This window comes from Tachysurus fulvidraco, chromosome 22, assembly GCF_022655615.1.
Source record: "Tachysurus fulvidraco isolate hzauxx_2018 chromosome 22, HZAU_PFXX_2.0, whole genome shotgun sequence".
NCBI classification, from domain to species: domain Eukaryota; kingdom Metazoa; phylum Chordata; class Actinopteri; order Siluriformes; family Bagridae; genus Tachysurus; species Tachysurus fulvidraco.
Window position 1 is genome coordinate 13,789,476 of NC_062539.1, and position 16,734 is coordinate 13,806,209.

At 39.8% G+C, this 16,734-nt stretch overlaps 2 protein-coding genes across 6 annotated transcripts in view; one reads left to right on the forward strand and one right to left on the reverse strand.

Moving 5' to 3' along the window:
• Positions 1-1,686: 1,686 nt before the first annotated feature.
• buc (bucky ball) lies at positions 1,687-5,030 on the reverse strand. Of its 2 annotated transcripts, none has more exons than XM_027142623.2 (7): positions 4,931-5,030; positions 4,785-4,844; positions 4,423-4,575; positions 2,837-4,330; positions 2,527-2,634; positions 2,323-2,433; positions 1,687-2,238 (listed from the first exon to the last, which is right to left on the reverse strand). In XM_027142623.2, exons 2-7 carry the CDS (start codon positions 4,789-4,791, stop codon positions 2,216-2,218), a joined length of 1,896 nt encoding a protein of 631 aa, XP_026998424.1. In that variant the 5' UTR covers positions 4,792-4,844; positions 4,931-5,030; the 3' UTR covers positions 1,687-2,215. The 2 variants fall into 2 exon arrangements, with proteins under 2 accessions (XP_026998424.1, XP_026998423.1); XM_027142622.2 differs by having other exon boundaries at positions 1,687-2,251.
• Positions 5,031-6,407: 1,377 nt separating this feature from the next.
• The window catches only part of LOC113640333 (E3 ubiquitin-protein ligase RNF31), a 16,073-nt gene continuing 5,746 nt past the window's right edge, over positions 6,408-16,734 (forward strand). For 2 of the 4 annotated variants that reach the window (XM_027142792.2, XM_047806509.1), the window contains exons 1-15: positions 6,408-6,538; positions 7,699-7,896; positions 8,016-8,162; positions 8,699-8,854; positions 8,940-8,996; positions 11,006-11,153; positions 11,326-11,497; positions 12,453-12,601; positions 12,684-12,829; positions 13,452-13,670; positions 13,752-14,057; positions 14,293-14,478; positions 14,608-14,814; positions 14,897-15,070; positions 15,327-15,425. In XM_027142792.2, the coding sequence (XP_026998593.2) occupies positions 7,702-7,896; positions 8,016-8,162; positions 8,699-8,854; positions 8,940-8,996; positions 11,006-11,153; positions 11,326-11,497; positions 12,453-12,601; positions 12,684-12,829; positions 13,452-13,670; positions 13,752-14,057; positions 14,293-14,478; positions 14,608-14,814; positions 14,897-15,070; positions 15,327-15,425 (2,361 nt within the window). In that variant the 5' untranslated portion in view covers positions 6,408-6,538; positions 7,699-7,701. Of the gene's footprint in view, positions 6,539-7,210; positions 7,408-7,698; positions 7,897-8,015; positions 8,163-8,698; positions 8,855-8,939; positions 8,997-11,005; positions 11,154-11,325; positions 11,498-12,452; positions 12,602-12,683; positions 12,830-13,451; positions 13,671-13,751; positions 14,058-14,292; positions 14,479-14,607; positions 14,815-14,896; positions 15,071-15,326; positions 15,426-16,734 lie in introns of those variants that run through there. The other 2 variants (XM_047806508.1, XM_047806507.1) reach the window with 2 other exon arrangements.

A 16,734-nucleotide genomic window follows, 5' to 3' on the forward strand; every position in this document is an offset into this window, starting at 1 on the left:
AAAGTTGTATGGTATAAATGGTAATGTATTTTGGATCATTATTTTTCCAGGGAATCAGTCCTTAGTTTTAATTATGATTCATTTAATTAAACAAAGACTGTTTGGGCTTTTTTTTTTAATGCCAGAGAATGAATAAATACATAACAGCTATATGAGTTCAACCAACCTGACAAACAGAATACAAGAACAGAGTGTTTAATATAAAAGGACAGGAAATGCTGAATAACAAGGAGTTGAAACTGTTGAACCACCGACACTGGAGATTTTCCAAAAAATGCTCCAAGTCAAAGCAAAACTCTGCCTGCTGGAATGTAGCACAGCTTCTATTAATTGGTTGCATGTGTGACTTGAATACAGAAAGCTGACGGCGGTGCAGCAGACACACAGATGCACTTTAAGACTGCTTACTTAAAGTCCTTAGCTTTGTTTTGTTCTACGTACAGTTGCACCATGGTCCTGGAGAAACATCTCATCTTACTATGTACTGTGACAGCTATATATGGTTGAAATGACAGAAGCTTCATGACTTGGATTGACTTGACTTGAGAATCATCCATTTCTTGTTCGACTGTGCAGTGAAAATGACTGCTAAATGGTAGTTCACATTACAACAGCTGTCCAAATGATTGCATTAAGGTACTGAAAAATTACACAATTCACACCCACTTCCATTAACTAAATACTGTACAGTTGCATTAAACATGCAGTCCATGCAAATAAAAAAAAAAAAAAGCTTGTTCGTGTGTAATCCTAAAATGTAAAATCCTACTAATGAAATACAAGTTAATGTATTATTGGCACCATCTATTATTTAAACCTCAGCTCTAGGGAGCAAGGACCCTTGGAGCAAAATGGCAAATATATTTAGAGGAAATGGTCAAACAGATTTTCCAGATGTCAAAGCTGTCACTCAACCTGACACGCCACATGCGGCATTGCTGAAACATGACACAGACAGCCACTCATTGAGCGGTCATATTTTGGGTGCTCCCATGCAGGTACCTGCCAGTATTTACACAAATCAACTTCATGCAAACAAGGTTAGAGGTTAAAACAAACATGGGTTTGGGCTGAAGTCAGTTCCTGCTCTTCCAAGAACAGGTATTGTAAGCATTACTATCACACCAGTTAACTATAATCACTCATGTAGATATTTAATTTATTATTAGGGTAAAAAAAGGAAACTGGACAGAACCAAGAGTGTAGGATCCGGTGTGCACCATACAGGAAATATTTCACCATGCCCAGAATGTGATTTGTAATGTCTGCAAGAGGCTTGGTGTGTCATACTACGGCATAAGCCAGTTATGGCTGGGACACAGGTCAACAGTAATTAAGTGCTTATGGGTGGCAGGGGGAGGGATGGGACGCTGACCACAAGGCCCAAGGGTGATTCATTAGAGAGGAATTTAATGTTCAAACTTCTTGAACCAACAAAAACAGTCCTTCGATTTGAAAGTAACGTTTAAGTGCAATACATATGCACACAGTTGCCTTTATATACAAAAAATAAAAACCTGAAATGTTCTGAATGACTTGACCATTTAAGTTTACTTTGGCAAATTTAAGAACCATTTGTTAAACCTAACCAGTCATTGGCTTCCGATTACAAAACCTACATACCCTTAATGAGTATTTGCAAAGCATACAAATAGCAATTTCAGAACCAAAATACAAAGACACACATGCAATGCAAAGATTTTAATGACACCACTGTGCAAGGAAACACATCTGTACATCAACATTACACTGCATTACAGATTTAAAACAGGTTGTTTGATAAAAGTGAAATGTCTGGTCTAGGCCAGACTGCTGAGGTATCTGCCTATTTTTATTTTAGCTGCATTTCTAATGCCCAGCATTGAAAAAAGTCTGAGGATTGGGTCAATGAGTCAGACCTTGACAAGCAGAGCCAGCAGTGAACAGACTAGATCTACACCTCCCAGATCCAGCTACAGATACACAGGAATAAGCATGGCATGTCAAGGAATGGTCCAGAGAAGTCTTCCTCAGGCAGGGTTAAGATGAATGCATTGCACTCAAAATGAAGTGGTGTGAGCATTGGAAATGCAGTCATCTACAGCAAGGCATTCTTTCAACATTTCCCCATTATTCATATAAATACCAGTGCTCATTTATTTATTATATGCTTTTGTGCATTCCATAGTGCAATAGTGCAAGTAATACATTTAAGCATTAAAAGCGGTGCTCATCCTCACTTAGTATCTTGTGCCTCTTCTTTTTATAGATCCTGTTAAGAAACAATATTTTCAATTTGTAAATTGCCAAAAATCAAGAAATAGGTCACAAAAACATCCTTACCTCTGCCCATTTGGCAGAAGGAAAACCCCGCCTCATTGTGATCATATTCGTTTCTCCTTGGCCTTTGCTGAGCAAATGTCTTGCAAGTTGGACTTTTTCTTGCAGGTCTCCCTTCATGGATTTGCACGTTTTAAAATGAGAATTGTAATCTTTAATTACCAACAGGTGAATATGGAGAAAGAAAAAACCCTGAAAAGAACCTGCCTTTATCTTGAAGAGCATTGGCTGGCCTGCAGGATCTGGATCTCTGCTTGCCACTGGTCCAATTTTCCTGGTCCATTATCCCTCCTGGACATTCTCTCTGAAAGTGTTCTGAAGAACAAAATCATGAGTATTGAAATTTCACACTCCATGGCATGCTGTTGTAGAAAGTTTCAGTTTTGGGCTAAATGACAATTTGCAGAGACTTGTATAGATAGAAATATGTTGTGTTATTATTGAAGTTAAAGTAAGTCCATTAATCTTTCTAATGCAGGTGTCTCCAAGTAACCTCAACAAGAAATGCATTACTTACCAGAGTAAGATCTGAATTGTGTAACCTTTTGACCTTTGTCTCCACCCTTGTCTCCCTTAGCAGCAGGATGGTGCTGTTCGCCACACTCTCCTCTGCCATGGTCTTGGTCCTTCCCACTTGGCTCCTCAATGTCGTGCACCTTTCTGGCTTTGTGTTTAGAAACTTGAGCACAAGAGGACAGTCTATGCCTGGATAGATGCTGCTTTAATATTTTCTGAGCTTCACCAGTGCTCTGGGCCTCAGTATCTTCCTCCAACTCAAAGTCACGATCTTGATCAAATGGCTCTGCAGAGCTGATATCTGGGAGGCTTGCTCCACAGCAGGCACATGTTTTCACCCACATGGAGCAGGCTTCATCTGCAGGATCCATTTCAGCATAGGAGGGAGCAGCACCAGCTTCTTCCAATTTGCCACCATCTACATAGGCTTGCCCAGATGTTAGATCATCTTCAATATCAGTGGAGAACATCTCATCCCTGGAGGACAGCTCATCTAATGATGGACTGAGGACACTCTGCCGTGCAGGAACCACCGGAGAGTAGAAGCTATGGGGGTACGGACTGCCAGAAGTGTATTGTTTAGAAGGCAGTAGAGCAGAAGCCGTATCCACAAACAGCAACGGGTCAACCTCTTTCTGAAGCAACAAACCAGTGGTAGTCTTATTGGAAGGAAGATGGAGAATTTGATATGGCAGGTCATAGTCTGCGGTCATCTGCAAGAAAGGCTTGGTAACCTCTACAGAGTCAGGAGGCAAATTCTCAACCTTCTTATTTTGGATGCAGGCTTTACCCTCAAACAGATCTGATGTCCCACTGCAATCAGAAACATGCGCTCCAGAGTCTTGAACCTCAGCTAAACGGCTTCCATCACCGATGTGATCAGTGCCAGTTTTCTCACTATGGAAGCACAGCCTCTCTGAATCACCTCGTTTGTAATCTTGGTCACGACTCTGGCCTTCATCACGAATGGAGGAACTGTCAAGAGGCAGCACATCTGACAACACACACTCCTCTAGTCGGCCCTTACTTGACTCTGCATCATACACAGCAGAGTCACAGAGAGTCATATGTTCCATCAAATCATGGTCTGCCTTATTAATATGAGAAGCAGATGCCATATTTATTAACTCCTTATCTCCATAGTTCATCTTCTCTACCTCATGACTGTAGGAGACTAGGGCAGGGCTTGAGGAAAACATTGCGTTGGATTCTTTGACTGCTCCAGACTTTTCACATGCTTGTAGACCTTCCAGGCAGTCCATCAGTTTACTAACCGGATCTCCTGGCTCTGTCTGGGCTTCAGAGGACGTGGTCTCACGATGCATGCTCATCTGCTGGAAGTGCTGACGAAAGCGGAGATCGTAGGAAGCAACAGAAGGAAAGAGAGGGGCAACCCTTCTGTAATCACTAGGCTGCATGGGCGCATGTGGGACCACATAACCAGGGTGCTGCATAAACTGATATGGCGGCATGTAAGGACGCCCAAACGGGAAAGCTAAGGAAAATGAAAGTAGTAACACTGACATCAGTCTGGAACAACTGTTGGGTGGAATGTTTGCAGGTGGAGGCTTTTGAGAGATTTCTTACCTGGCCCTAGGAAGCCATATTGTCCAAAAGGATCCATAGGCCACTGATACATGAAATAAGGTTGAGTTGGTGGTTGGACATAGAAAAATGGTCTATTGTGATTAACTGGGGGGTGTGGTTGCTCAACATCGGATTGTGAAGGATGAGAAACGTCTAGAAAAGAAACATTTCTCAGGGTCAAAAAAACAATGTCCCGCACATTAGTGTTTTCCCTGCTCCCATTTCTGAAAGGGACATTAATTAGCCAAATCGGTGTAATAAGATGGGTTCAGACAGGCTGTTCACCAAAACCAGAACTGAAAACATATGAATTTACAATTCACACTAAACCAAGTGATGATTAAATCCACCATCAAACTCACCTTCCATTTTTAGTGAAGGGACTGGAACCAAACACAGGATACAAAACACCACTTTATGTACTGCAAAACACACAACAACAACAACAATCTGAGCTTACAAAAGTTGCACCACATTTATAGATTTAAAAAATAAAAAAACAACTAACCTTAAACGTGCAATGTGAACACAACGTGCAAGAGCAACAAGCAAGAGCAACAAACTCTCTACCCAAACCTCCTCAACCCTATAAATAGCCCATACAATCACCTGACGAACGTCTGAGGCGCCTCATAGTAATTACCTTCGCACTTGATTAATTAGGGGATGTTTAATCACCTGGTGGCGTCGAATTTGCGCAGCCTTTAACGGTAAAATAGAAACAATGCGCAGCTTTTACGCAGAAAAGCGCGCACATGCTGCTGCTACATTATTGTAGTAATTATATAAATAAGTGGATTTTCATATACACTTATAGGAATTCGCATAGATTAAAAATAACCCTATATAGTCATTATTTATTACAGCAATAAATAAAAGTATGTACGTTAAATTTAAGTTTAGAATAAAAAATATTTGATAGAATTTGATATAGGGATAAATATTGCATGAATTATTTGAAAAAAAAGAAAAAAGACCAAAAAGCAAATTATATATAATTATTAGCATACATTTAATAGTGTAATAATTGTTTGCCAAGTTTAAGTAAATATACAGTATATTACTTATAAGCTCCCCCATGTAATACAATAAAAACAAAAAATAATAAAAATGTGGTTATGTAGAAATGAAGATTATTCTCTATATATGACAATAAATATTTCTGTACAGGATAAAATACAAAGATATGTTGGGATCCTAAATCATTCCTATATATATATATATATATATATATATATATATATATATATATATATATATATATATATATATATATATATATATATAAACAGCTGTAATAAAATTTGTTGAATTCTGTAGGCCAACTTGTAGCTGTGTGACATTAGAGTGTGGAGGACAAGAGGAGACGTTTATTCAAGCAGAAAAGTAAATGACGAAAATAAAACCTGTTAAAGCAGCCAAAGAGGAAATAGAATGACTTCATATAAAACATATCATTTCAGAAGATTCTGCATTTAAATGAATGGTCTGGTGAGCTGTTCAGGTGATGTAAGTAAAGTAACAGATTAGATAATGGTTAAAAATTAACCTGCTGCTTTATGAGTAATTTATTCTCTCAAAAACAATACAATGCAACCATGTGATTATCATAATCTTGCAAAAGTATTCATCCCCTTGAAGTTCCCCAAATTTTGTAGCGTTACAACCTAAAAATGATATATAGCTATTTTTTAGGTCACTATTTCAACATAAAAGCATGTATTTCTGGGGGGGAAAGACCAAGGTGCATTATGTTAAACAATAATATCAGCAAGTGTACAAACAATATTTTGGATATTTACCATAATTTCATTTTTATCACAATGTATTCATCATTATCACGTTTTAAATATTGCGCATACCATACTATATTTATTAATTCATGTTTAATTCATACGGGTAAAATACCTTAATAGAAAAAAACAGAAAAACTAACGAATTCATTAATGTAGTCCAGGGACTCTAAAGTACGATTAATAGGATAATTATTCCAGGGAATCTTCTGACCTCCAGAAGATGGCAGTAATTAACACAAACGCACAATACAGGGGACCTGATCGGCCACCGTACTGTATCCAAACCTGTGAGTTAGCAGATTAGCTCATTCAAGTGCGCAGTAAGTGACACTTCTAAACACACACTTTTGTTAACATACGAGTTCTTATATAGCTTAATTTATAATATTAATAACATTACTGCATGAGCCCATAAGTGTCATTGTGCGTGTCAATGTCACTGGGTGTGTTTGTTAGCTGTTTTGCTACCTGAAAACAAAGCAGGCTAGAATAGCTATCTGTTTAACAAACCTACTCGATAATGCTTTTTGTTACTCGGGTTGTAAAAGATCATATCATCTAAAAAACCTTGATGGCGTAAAATCTAGAAACGCGTTAGAAAATTTAAAAGCCACCAAGTACCGAGAGTCGATTCCATAAAAGAGTCGATCCTCTGATTTTGTGCATTGATGAGAACTGAGAATCGACTCTAAAGCTTCGGAGTCGATTATTCACGACCGTTTTTGAGCACGAAAAAAGTATGTGAATCCGTTATGAGGATAGATACATTCGTTTATAAAACAAAACACAATTCAGGACACTGTTTTGCTATGTTGATGATAATAATAATAGTAGTGCGAATTTTTCACTAGATATTTTTCCTGTTGAAAAATGCGTCGTTGAATCGACTCTCCAAAATCGACTCCTGAACATCTCGGCTAACACTTCATTCTGTGCTGTGATTGGTTAGTGTATCCGCTATAAGCCACTAAAAACGCAGAAGGCGTGGTTTGTGGAAATACGGAAGTGAAAATAATGTCAACACTGCTTTCACTTTTCGTTTTGTCAGAAAACAAATATTCGGAATCTATTGAACTTATTGCTTGTTTTTAAATACTAGCATTATTGATTTAAACAGAATAATCATGTAAACAAAAGACGTCGAGGCATCTGGATTCACGAGATCAAATGAAATTGCTTTAATCTCGAGGTAGTTTATTTCCTTATTAAAGAACTTTTAGTCTTTTGCACATTTTTACATTTTACACATTTTCTATGTTGTGATCAAGTAATTAGTAGTTTTGTCTATGAAATACTTTCAATTTATCAGTGAAATACACTCATTAAGGTATTAATTGTTGTATTGTAACTCATAATTATGTCCTTCATGATAGCTCCACCTCTGACGTCATAGATCTTCAGTAAACATACACTGAATGTGGGGTGTGTGAGAAATCTCAGCTGTGTCAGTTTGCTTTTTTTGTGACGGTTTCCCTTTCAGACGATGACGCTGTCAGAAGAGTTTGAGGAAGTCAGGAGCCGGGCCGAGGCGTGCTTATCCAGACCTGGTTCTGCTCAGGACATCAGGAATGCAGTGTCTGCTGTGGCCAACATCTCTCTGCCACCTTCAGCTAAATATCGCTTCATTGCTGCAGAGACCATGCTGGTAGAAAACAGTGCTGGAAGCAACAAGACAGAGGTGAAAATTTTATAGACAGTGTAGATTTGGGAGTTAAAACTTTTAGTGCCTTATTTTATTTATTTAATTATTTACTGATTGATTGATTGATTGATTGATTGATTGATTGATTTTTCTAGGCAATAGCATCACTTCAGAAACTGTCCACAGCGCTCAACATCCTGGAGAAGTACGGCTCCAACCTGACCAGTCCAAACCGGCCAAAGTTCTGGCGTACGGTGAAACACAACAACCCTGTGTTCAAAGCCACGGTGGACGCTATTCACGTGAGTGACACCGAACACTACACTCTATCTACGTTAACTTTTGTTATAAGTGTTATAATAACAATACTAATTTAATTAGTAAATTACAGAATTGTTTTTATAATATTTTAAATTATTATGGACTTGATCAACTGAAGGCGTATATATAACTTTTATATGTTTAATTTGAATTCATGTATAATTATTAATTATTATAATATTGCTTTAGATTTTTTTTGCTCCCTGTTCTTTTTTAATTTTTAATCACTAGAATTACTTTAATTTCAGGCCCTACCTAAATAAATAAATGTAATAAAAAATAAAAATATATTTTAAAATTTTTGCAATATTTGATATCTATCTATATTCTATGATTTTAATATGAAATACATTATAAATAAATTAATACAATAAATTATTAGATTTTCAATGAAATATTTCTGAGAAAATGTAAAAGAAAAGAAAATAAATAAAAAATCTAATAATACACAAAAGATGCACCAATGAGGAGCCTACAAGGAGATGAGCGGTGTTATTGAATGAGTGTTCTCTCTCAGGGTGGGCGGGCCGTTTTGTGCCTTTATGGCTACACCAATCAGCAGATGGATGGTCTGAGCTTTCCAGATGACATCACAGAGCCGGATGTCACCAAAGTGGCATCAGTGACACTGGAGGTCATGAGTCTGCGTATAGAGTTGGATATGCTTATCAAGGTCTGTGCAGTGCATTATTATTATTATTATAATAATAATAATAATAATAATAACAATAATAATGTTTGTGTATGTATGCATGCAGGACACCCATCCTCACCCAGAGTTCTTTGAGAGAATCATCCCGTCTCTCACTCAGAAGGTATTTAAGCATGTATACTAGGGCTGCACGATTTAGGGAAAATGTCATATTGCGATTATTGAGGTCAATATTGCGATATGCGATTGCGATATAATAAACAAATGGTATCTTGAGTCAACTTGCTTGGTTCTCAAGGAAAATGCACACACACAGAAAAAAATGCAAAACGTTTTCAAATTAAAATATAAAACAACACATTAATACTGGTTAATAAAAGCCTAAGATCAAAACTGTAGGTGTACAGTGTGTGTATATATATATATATATATATATATATATATGTGTGTGTGTGTGTGTGTGTGTGTGTAAGTAAATTACCAACTTAATGCAAGTAATACATGGTATTGCACCCACCATTATAGATAATATTTGGAGCAATATTACATGTAATTATTAAACTTGATTCCCTTACATATACATTTGCTTTTAAGCCTAATTATTAATTTTGATTATGATGTGATTGTGACAGGGGAAGAGGTTTCAGGTTGGGGGTAAAGAGTTTTTTCTGTCACCACTTTTGAATAAGAAACAATATCAAGGCTATAAAACTTGTCAAAATTCGAATCACAAAAGTATCAGTGAGAAGTTGAGAACACTCGTTTAAACAGTGCATACACTCGCACTTGACTGCACATCACATGTTTTACTTTATTGATACTGCTTTTAATCGTAATGCAAAGACCGGTCATCGGGACATAAGCTGTCATGTACAATAAAAGCGCCTGCGCAGCGACAGGAAATATAATTTAACACAAAAAGCCGCCTAGACGGTGGACTTGCGCTCAGGATTTTTTTTTTTTTTTTTTGAGCGGCGTGTGGACGAATTTATTCTACGCACACACTATTTTATTTCTTGATAACAGACCGCTGATAACTATAACACACCGTAGCCATGAAAAACAGAGCATTGCCATGGACACACAGGGTTCTAACCTTAAAGACGGCGCGCACTATTTGCTTTAGCGGAAGCAATACAATTTGTTCAGCAGTTTTGCGTTGCACCCACAGGCGTATGAGACCTGTAACTTGAGCAACAGCGCGAAGCCGCGAACTCGTTCTGAATATTTTACTTTAAAGGCGTAACAGCTGATGAAAAACAGAGATAATTGTAGACGAAAATGAAGAGAGATTTTATTTTAGTTTTTATTTTATACAAAACATTTTCGTCTCGTTTTTTTTCGTCAACAATAATGCATGTTAATTTAGTCTTAGTCAGCGTTTTTTGGACAGCGGTGCAGTCTTGTCATTGTCTCGTCTTAGTCATGAAAAAAAGGTTGTTGACGAACATATTTCGTCTCGTCTCGTCTGACGAAATTAACACTACATGTAACAGAGGTAGCATTTTTTCTGGACACCAGTTCAGTGTCCGTCTGCTCGGCATCCATCTTCACCCGTTCCGTGCTGCACAACCGGAAAAAGTCACGACATGACCATACGCGCCACACGTGCCACTGCCTAAACCGAAACTCACTGGTTCTTTTTTTTATTAGCGGATAGCGGTGTAGTGTATGAAATTGGCAAACAGCTTTCAGAGAGAATGGGTTGTCATGTCCACACATGCATTTATTTATTATTCATTTATTTGATAAAATCGCAGCATTTTGCACAGGCTTGATATCGCGATTGCGATATGATTAATCGTGCAGCACAAATGTATACACTTTTTTTTAATCCCAATGCACTGTCAGATCCTCGATTCTGACTTCTCATAAGGAAGTTGATGGAAGGTTTATTTTCTACAACAGCAGCCCAGATAGTCTGCTGCTGCACACCACAGGTTTTTATCAGTGTTCTTACTATGATACGGTATCATTTCCATACTACAAGCTCATTCGTAGGGACTTGTACATCTGTTGATAGGGTAAGATGTTTATTTGATGTTCAGTGCTTTGTAACAATAAGAGGTAAAGCTGTAACGTTATGTAACAAATCTTGTTAACGTTATGAAAGAGAATAGAATGAAAGTAAATATGGATGTGAAGTGATTACAGTGTGTGTCGCTTTACCAGGATGACGATAACGGACTGAGCTCAGATTCTGTGGCGATACCTCCATCCACTGAGAGGATGTGGGAAAAAGTCTCTCTGCCCACAATGTATCCGTCTCAGCCCACAGGCCCGCTGTCCGTCTCCACCATCACCCCCCCCAAGCCAACAGGTGAGCTGTCGCACACATGACCACAGCAGATCACAATCAAACAGCTTCAACACATTTCACAAAAAAATCGACCTTTACTATTAAGGCAGTGCAGGAATATATACCACATCATGCAAACAACATAAAGTTGAAGGAAAACAATGAACTCACCCCAGCTCTTTGTCTTCCACAGCTGTCTGTGAAGAGAACTGCAGCATATGTGGGATCTTACGTGTGGCATCGCACTGCACCACGTGCTCCCAGCGTCTGTGTGTAGAATGCGACCAACTTTACCACACGCACCCCGCTCGTGCCAAACACACCAGAGTCCCTGTGGTGGCCCCCAGAACCCTCAAAACACTCAGGTGGGATTTGCATTTATATGTGCTGCTCAGTGTTCGCAATAGTTAATGTTAATAATTAGCAATAATGTTAGTGCAGAGCAATACAGGTTTCAATTTTTAAAAGTATCATAGATAGATAGATAGATAGATAGATAGATAGATAGATAGATAGATAGATAGATAGATAGATAGATAGATAGATAGATAGATAGATAGATAGATAGAAAGAAAGAAAGAGAAAGAAAAGACACCTAAACACTTTTTGACTTAAGGTCTTTAAACGATTTAGATTCAAGGAGCCAATTCCCCTGGAGTCGGTTCACCAGGAATCGATTCATATGGAGTCGATTCCCCTGGACTCCATACACAGGGAGTCCATACCCAGGAATTCAATTCCCTAGGCAGTCCATTACCAGGGAGTCGATTCTCAGGGAGTCGATTTCCAATGAATCAAATCCTAGAGTCTGTTCTGCATGATTGTTTCTTCTATTTAAGTACATAATACAAAACACCCATGTAATACTTAATTAGAATTGGATATTTAATTGAATACAAATGTAATTTAAGTGTATATTTTGGACAAATAAAAAATTGCACAAAGACACAGAACAAATAATAAATATTTAAAACCTTGTCTGAAATACGTTGACACTCCTAGGTCAACTGACAAGAAGCTCAGAATTATAACAAGAAAAAAAAAATTTAGTGATCATGACTAAAGTGTTATATGAATGAAATTGGTAAAAGATCAAAGAATATTGATTAAAATATGAGTAATCAATATTCTTTGATCTTTTACCAATTTCAAATAACATTGTGGTTGTTAGAGCATTCTTCAGCTACAATTAGAGATATCTTCAGCTACCAATTTCCAAACAAAGTCAAAACAAAGGTTTAGTAGATTACTAGTTACACAGTAAAAGCGAAGCGTCCATGGTTTAGTCTTCTGCTCACACTCTTATTGCTATCCTCGCAGCACGTCTCTCACGGCCTCGTGGAATTGTTCGTACTGCACGACGGTGAACACAATGCAGCAGGTGTTGTGTAATACCTGTGAGCGCCCTCGTCTGGCCGCAGCTGCCCCGGTCATACAGGACGATCCTCCACAGCCGTCTACAATTACAGGTCAGTCCACATGGTGTGCATCAGTTGTCATGTCACTCTGCCTTTGCATGGAAATCACTTTCCTGTGTTTTTTTTTTATCAGAGTGGCAGTGTAAGAGCTGCACAGTGGTGAACTCCGGCAGCAGTATTCTGTGCGAGGTGTGTGAGCGCCCCCGTCTGGCCACACGCCCTCCTGTGACGCCTTCTCGACCCACGCTGTCTCCTGCAGGACTCTTCGACACCGGGCAGGTACTCGCTCGCTGACTCACTGCAACGCCATTTGTATTCTGAGAGATTGGTTAGATTCAGATTTTGCTCAGGTACGGATGGGCAGAGTTTAATGTGATCAGACATATGAAAATGTAATCGATTGTACCAGCCTTGTGTACTTCCTGGAAACAAGACGTCCAGCCAGACCGACCCTTTATAATTATTATAATATAATCTAAACAGCTTCAATACAATCAATCAGTACGATAAAGATTAAGAGCTGTTTCGGTACACTACAGTCTGAGCCGTCATGGCACAAAAACATTTGATTGATTGACAGGCATTTTTTTCTCCTTTCTTGACCCTCAGCTCTCTGTCTAAACCACAATGAGATTATATTTTCCCCTCGCAATGATGTAACTCTGAGTCAACTTATAGTCGTGACTTCTGTTTCATCTTTCTAACGAATTCAATCCCACTTGGACTAACTGCTTCTTTTGACTCAAAATATCTATTATCCATTCACAAACATGAGCAAAGGTGCAAACTATATTTGTGAAGTGAAGAGACACCTGCTAAGCAGCCATCTGTGTGAATTTATGTCTTCCTGTTGCCTCTTTCTTTCCCCATTCTGTTCCTCTCTCTCTGTTCTGTGTTTCAGTGGATCTGCCAATTCTGCACTTACGCCAACCAAACTCCATCACCCCGATGCGAAATGTGCGACCTGGTAAGGTCAGACCCCGCCCCGTCGCCTTCTAAACCCGTCCCCACTTCCCAGATTAAGGAATTGACGCCGAAAAGTCCTCCGGTGGAGGATCCGGATTTAAAGAGGCAGAAGTTAATGCGGGAGGAGGGACTTAAACTGATCAAGCTGATTCGAGTATGTAACAGTTAACATAGCAAATTTTTAGTACCGTTGTAGCTAGTTTCTTTATGTTTGTTTGGGGTTTTTTTTCCAAAGGAAGGCGAGATGAAGGGCGTGAGCCCCGAGGAGATATATACGAGTCTGCGGGTTTCGGGCGGCACGAGCGGGACACCATGTGATTGGCTGAAGACGGAGTTGCCGCACAGGCTGGATGAGATCTGCGCCATGGCGGCCTCGTTCCAGCACGAGCCCAAACCTCTCCAGACAACAGCCACACAACACGGCGAGGTCCAGAAGATCTCTGTGCCTTTATCCAGAGCCGAGGCCAAGCAGGCCTGGCTCGCAGCATGTGGCGACAGTGAGAAAGCGGCGAGGCAGGCACTCAGGGACCGCATCGCTAGGGTGGGTTTCAGGATACAGAGCTAATATGGTGTCATGTGAGTAACAGTAAAAAAAGAAAAATCACCAGGATCTTCCATTTTCAGTTCGTACCCCTGGATAACCATGTAAGCTGCACTCCATATGAGAATTACACAAGCAGTGAAACTCTGTGCGTCTTGCTGTTAGCACCCTAACATTGATTGTTTTCCTATAACAGCTTGCCGTGAAGTCTGATCTGTCTGTGTGTGTGTGTCAGGTGAAGGAGCTAGCCTCTCTCGGCTTCCCTGACACTCGCGCCTGTGAGGAGGCTTTGAGGCAGAGCGGCGGTGAGGTAAGAGGTGCCCTGGTTCTGCTACAGCGCCCCCTGCTGGAGTCTTTTCACAAGCGCATGTGGAGCGACGAACCCGAACCCACCATCGACATCGACCACCCTGACAAACAGGTTCGAAATCACAAATTACAACTCAAATTCAATCACAGATTACAGTTCACTATTAGCAACATTTACACAAGTGTAGTTCAGAAGTCAAGATGTGTCGGTAACTACAATGTTTCTGTGTGTGTGCTTTAGCGTGTGTGTCGTCAACTCCTCGCCATGTACAATCTGCCCAGTTGGGGGCGCTGTGAGCTAGCTCTGTCTCTGCTGCGTGACCCTGGTGCCCCCTACACGCTGGAGGACGTGGTACAGGCTGTGCGTGAGTCACATGACCGTGACTTTATCCGTCGTGTGTTGGCGAAAGAGTGCCCTATATGCCTGTCCTTGTTTCCCCACAGCAAGGTATCTCACACACACAAACACACACAAACACACGGTTATTAGCTTGCCTTTTTACTTTCCTCCTCCTCTTCCTCCTCCTCAGATGCAGTCTCTGACATCGTGTCAGTGCTCCGTTTGCTGCGAGTGTTTTAAGCAGCACTTCACCATCGCCGTGAGAGACAAACACATCAGGGACATGGTGTGTCCTGTGTGCTCCGAACCCGACATCAACGACCCCGAGCACCTCAACAGCTACTTCTCCACTCTGGACATCCAGGTATGGAGACAGATGTCTCTGAGGATCTAAGTTTCTGTCTCACTAGTAGAAATTCAGTTCTGTCGAGATCTAGTTTGAACACAAACGGTTAGTAACGCAGTCTGCTATAAATGCTGATCGAAACATTTTCATTATTCTAACTTTGAGGGTGTTTCTTTACCTGTTTGTGTGTGTGTGTGTGTGTTTGTGTGTGTGTGTGTGTGTGTGTGTGTGTGTGTGTGTGTGTGTGTGTGTGTGTGTGTGTGCGCGCATCCAGCTGAGAGAATGCCTTGAGCAGGAGGTCTATGATCTTTTCCATAAAAAGCTGACTGAACAAGCTCTCATCAAAGACCCAAAGTTTCTGTGGTGCAGCCATGTGAGTACTACACACACACACACACACACACACACACACACACACACACACACACACACACACATGCATGCACACACGGAAAAGAAATAAAGTGATGAGTGACTGCAAAAAGAAAGAAAGAACAGAATGTTCAGAGTTTTAGTGAAGAAATACAGAAAGAACAGTGTTAGAAAGAAAGAAAGAAAGAAAGAAAGAAAGAAAGAAAGAAAGAACAGTGTTAAAAGAAAGAAAGGAAGAACAGGGTTTTAGTGAAAGAAAGAATGGAGTCAGAAAGAAAGGTAAAGGTAAAACAACAAAAGGAACGTGCTTAACATATTAAATACCACTTTAACACTTTAAAAATAAAGAAAAGGCTTTCTCGTCTTCTTTTATTATTTTTTCTTTTCTTTAGCATTAGTAGTGAATGAGACTCTCAACTTTTACATCAGCCTCAACAAATCCATAAACCATAACAATAAATAGGCCTCGTTTTTAGAGTTTAACGAGAACAGACTTTTTATTAATATCAGAACGGAATCTGTTGGCTTCCGTTGTATTCATTGACATGCTTCATTTTTAGATGATAAAACAAGTTCCTCATGCTAGCATGGCTAACGGTTACATTCGTGTGACACAGTTTGCAAATCACATTTGTCTGCTCTTTGTCAGCCTTTGTAAACCCGAACCACGTCCATACCACTGATGTCGCGCCTCGTTTCACAACAAGTTCCTCCTCCTTTTGTGGGATTTCTTTATCAGCATGCATGTCTTTCTCCATGTTTTCCTTCTTATCTACGTTTATGTGCCGCTTCTCAATCGTTCTCAGTTCCAGGCGTGCTACACTTGAGGTTAGCCACGCCCATTCATTTAAATTTTACGGTATGCACAGAATAGAAAAACCTGTAACGGTAGACATTTTATCCCGCGGAAACGGAATATACCGTCATACCGCCCAGCCCTAAAAGAGAGAAAACGTTTCAGTTACAGATAGTAACTAAAGATCTTCATGGCGGTTTCTCTTTAACATGACAAGCTGCGTTTGTTTTGTCTTACTGACTTGGAAAAAAGAAAAAAAAACAGTATTGATGCTATAAAATAAGTGAGAACAGGATTAAATGGATTAAACATATAGTGCAGTGTTTATTTTTGTTTACCAACATTAAGTGGAGTGGGTTTGCTAAGTGAGGCACTCGTGTGGGCACTCGTGTGGGCACTCGTGTGGGCACTCGTGTGGGCACTCGTGTGGGCACTCGTGTGGGGACTCGTGTGGGGTCTTGTGTAGGGACTCGTGTGGGGACTCCTTTGGGCACTCGTGTGGGGACTCGTGTAG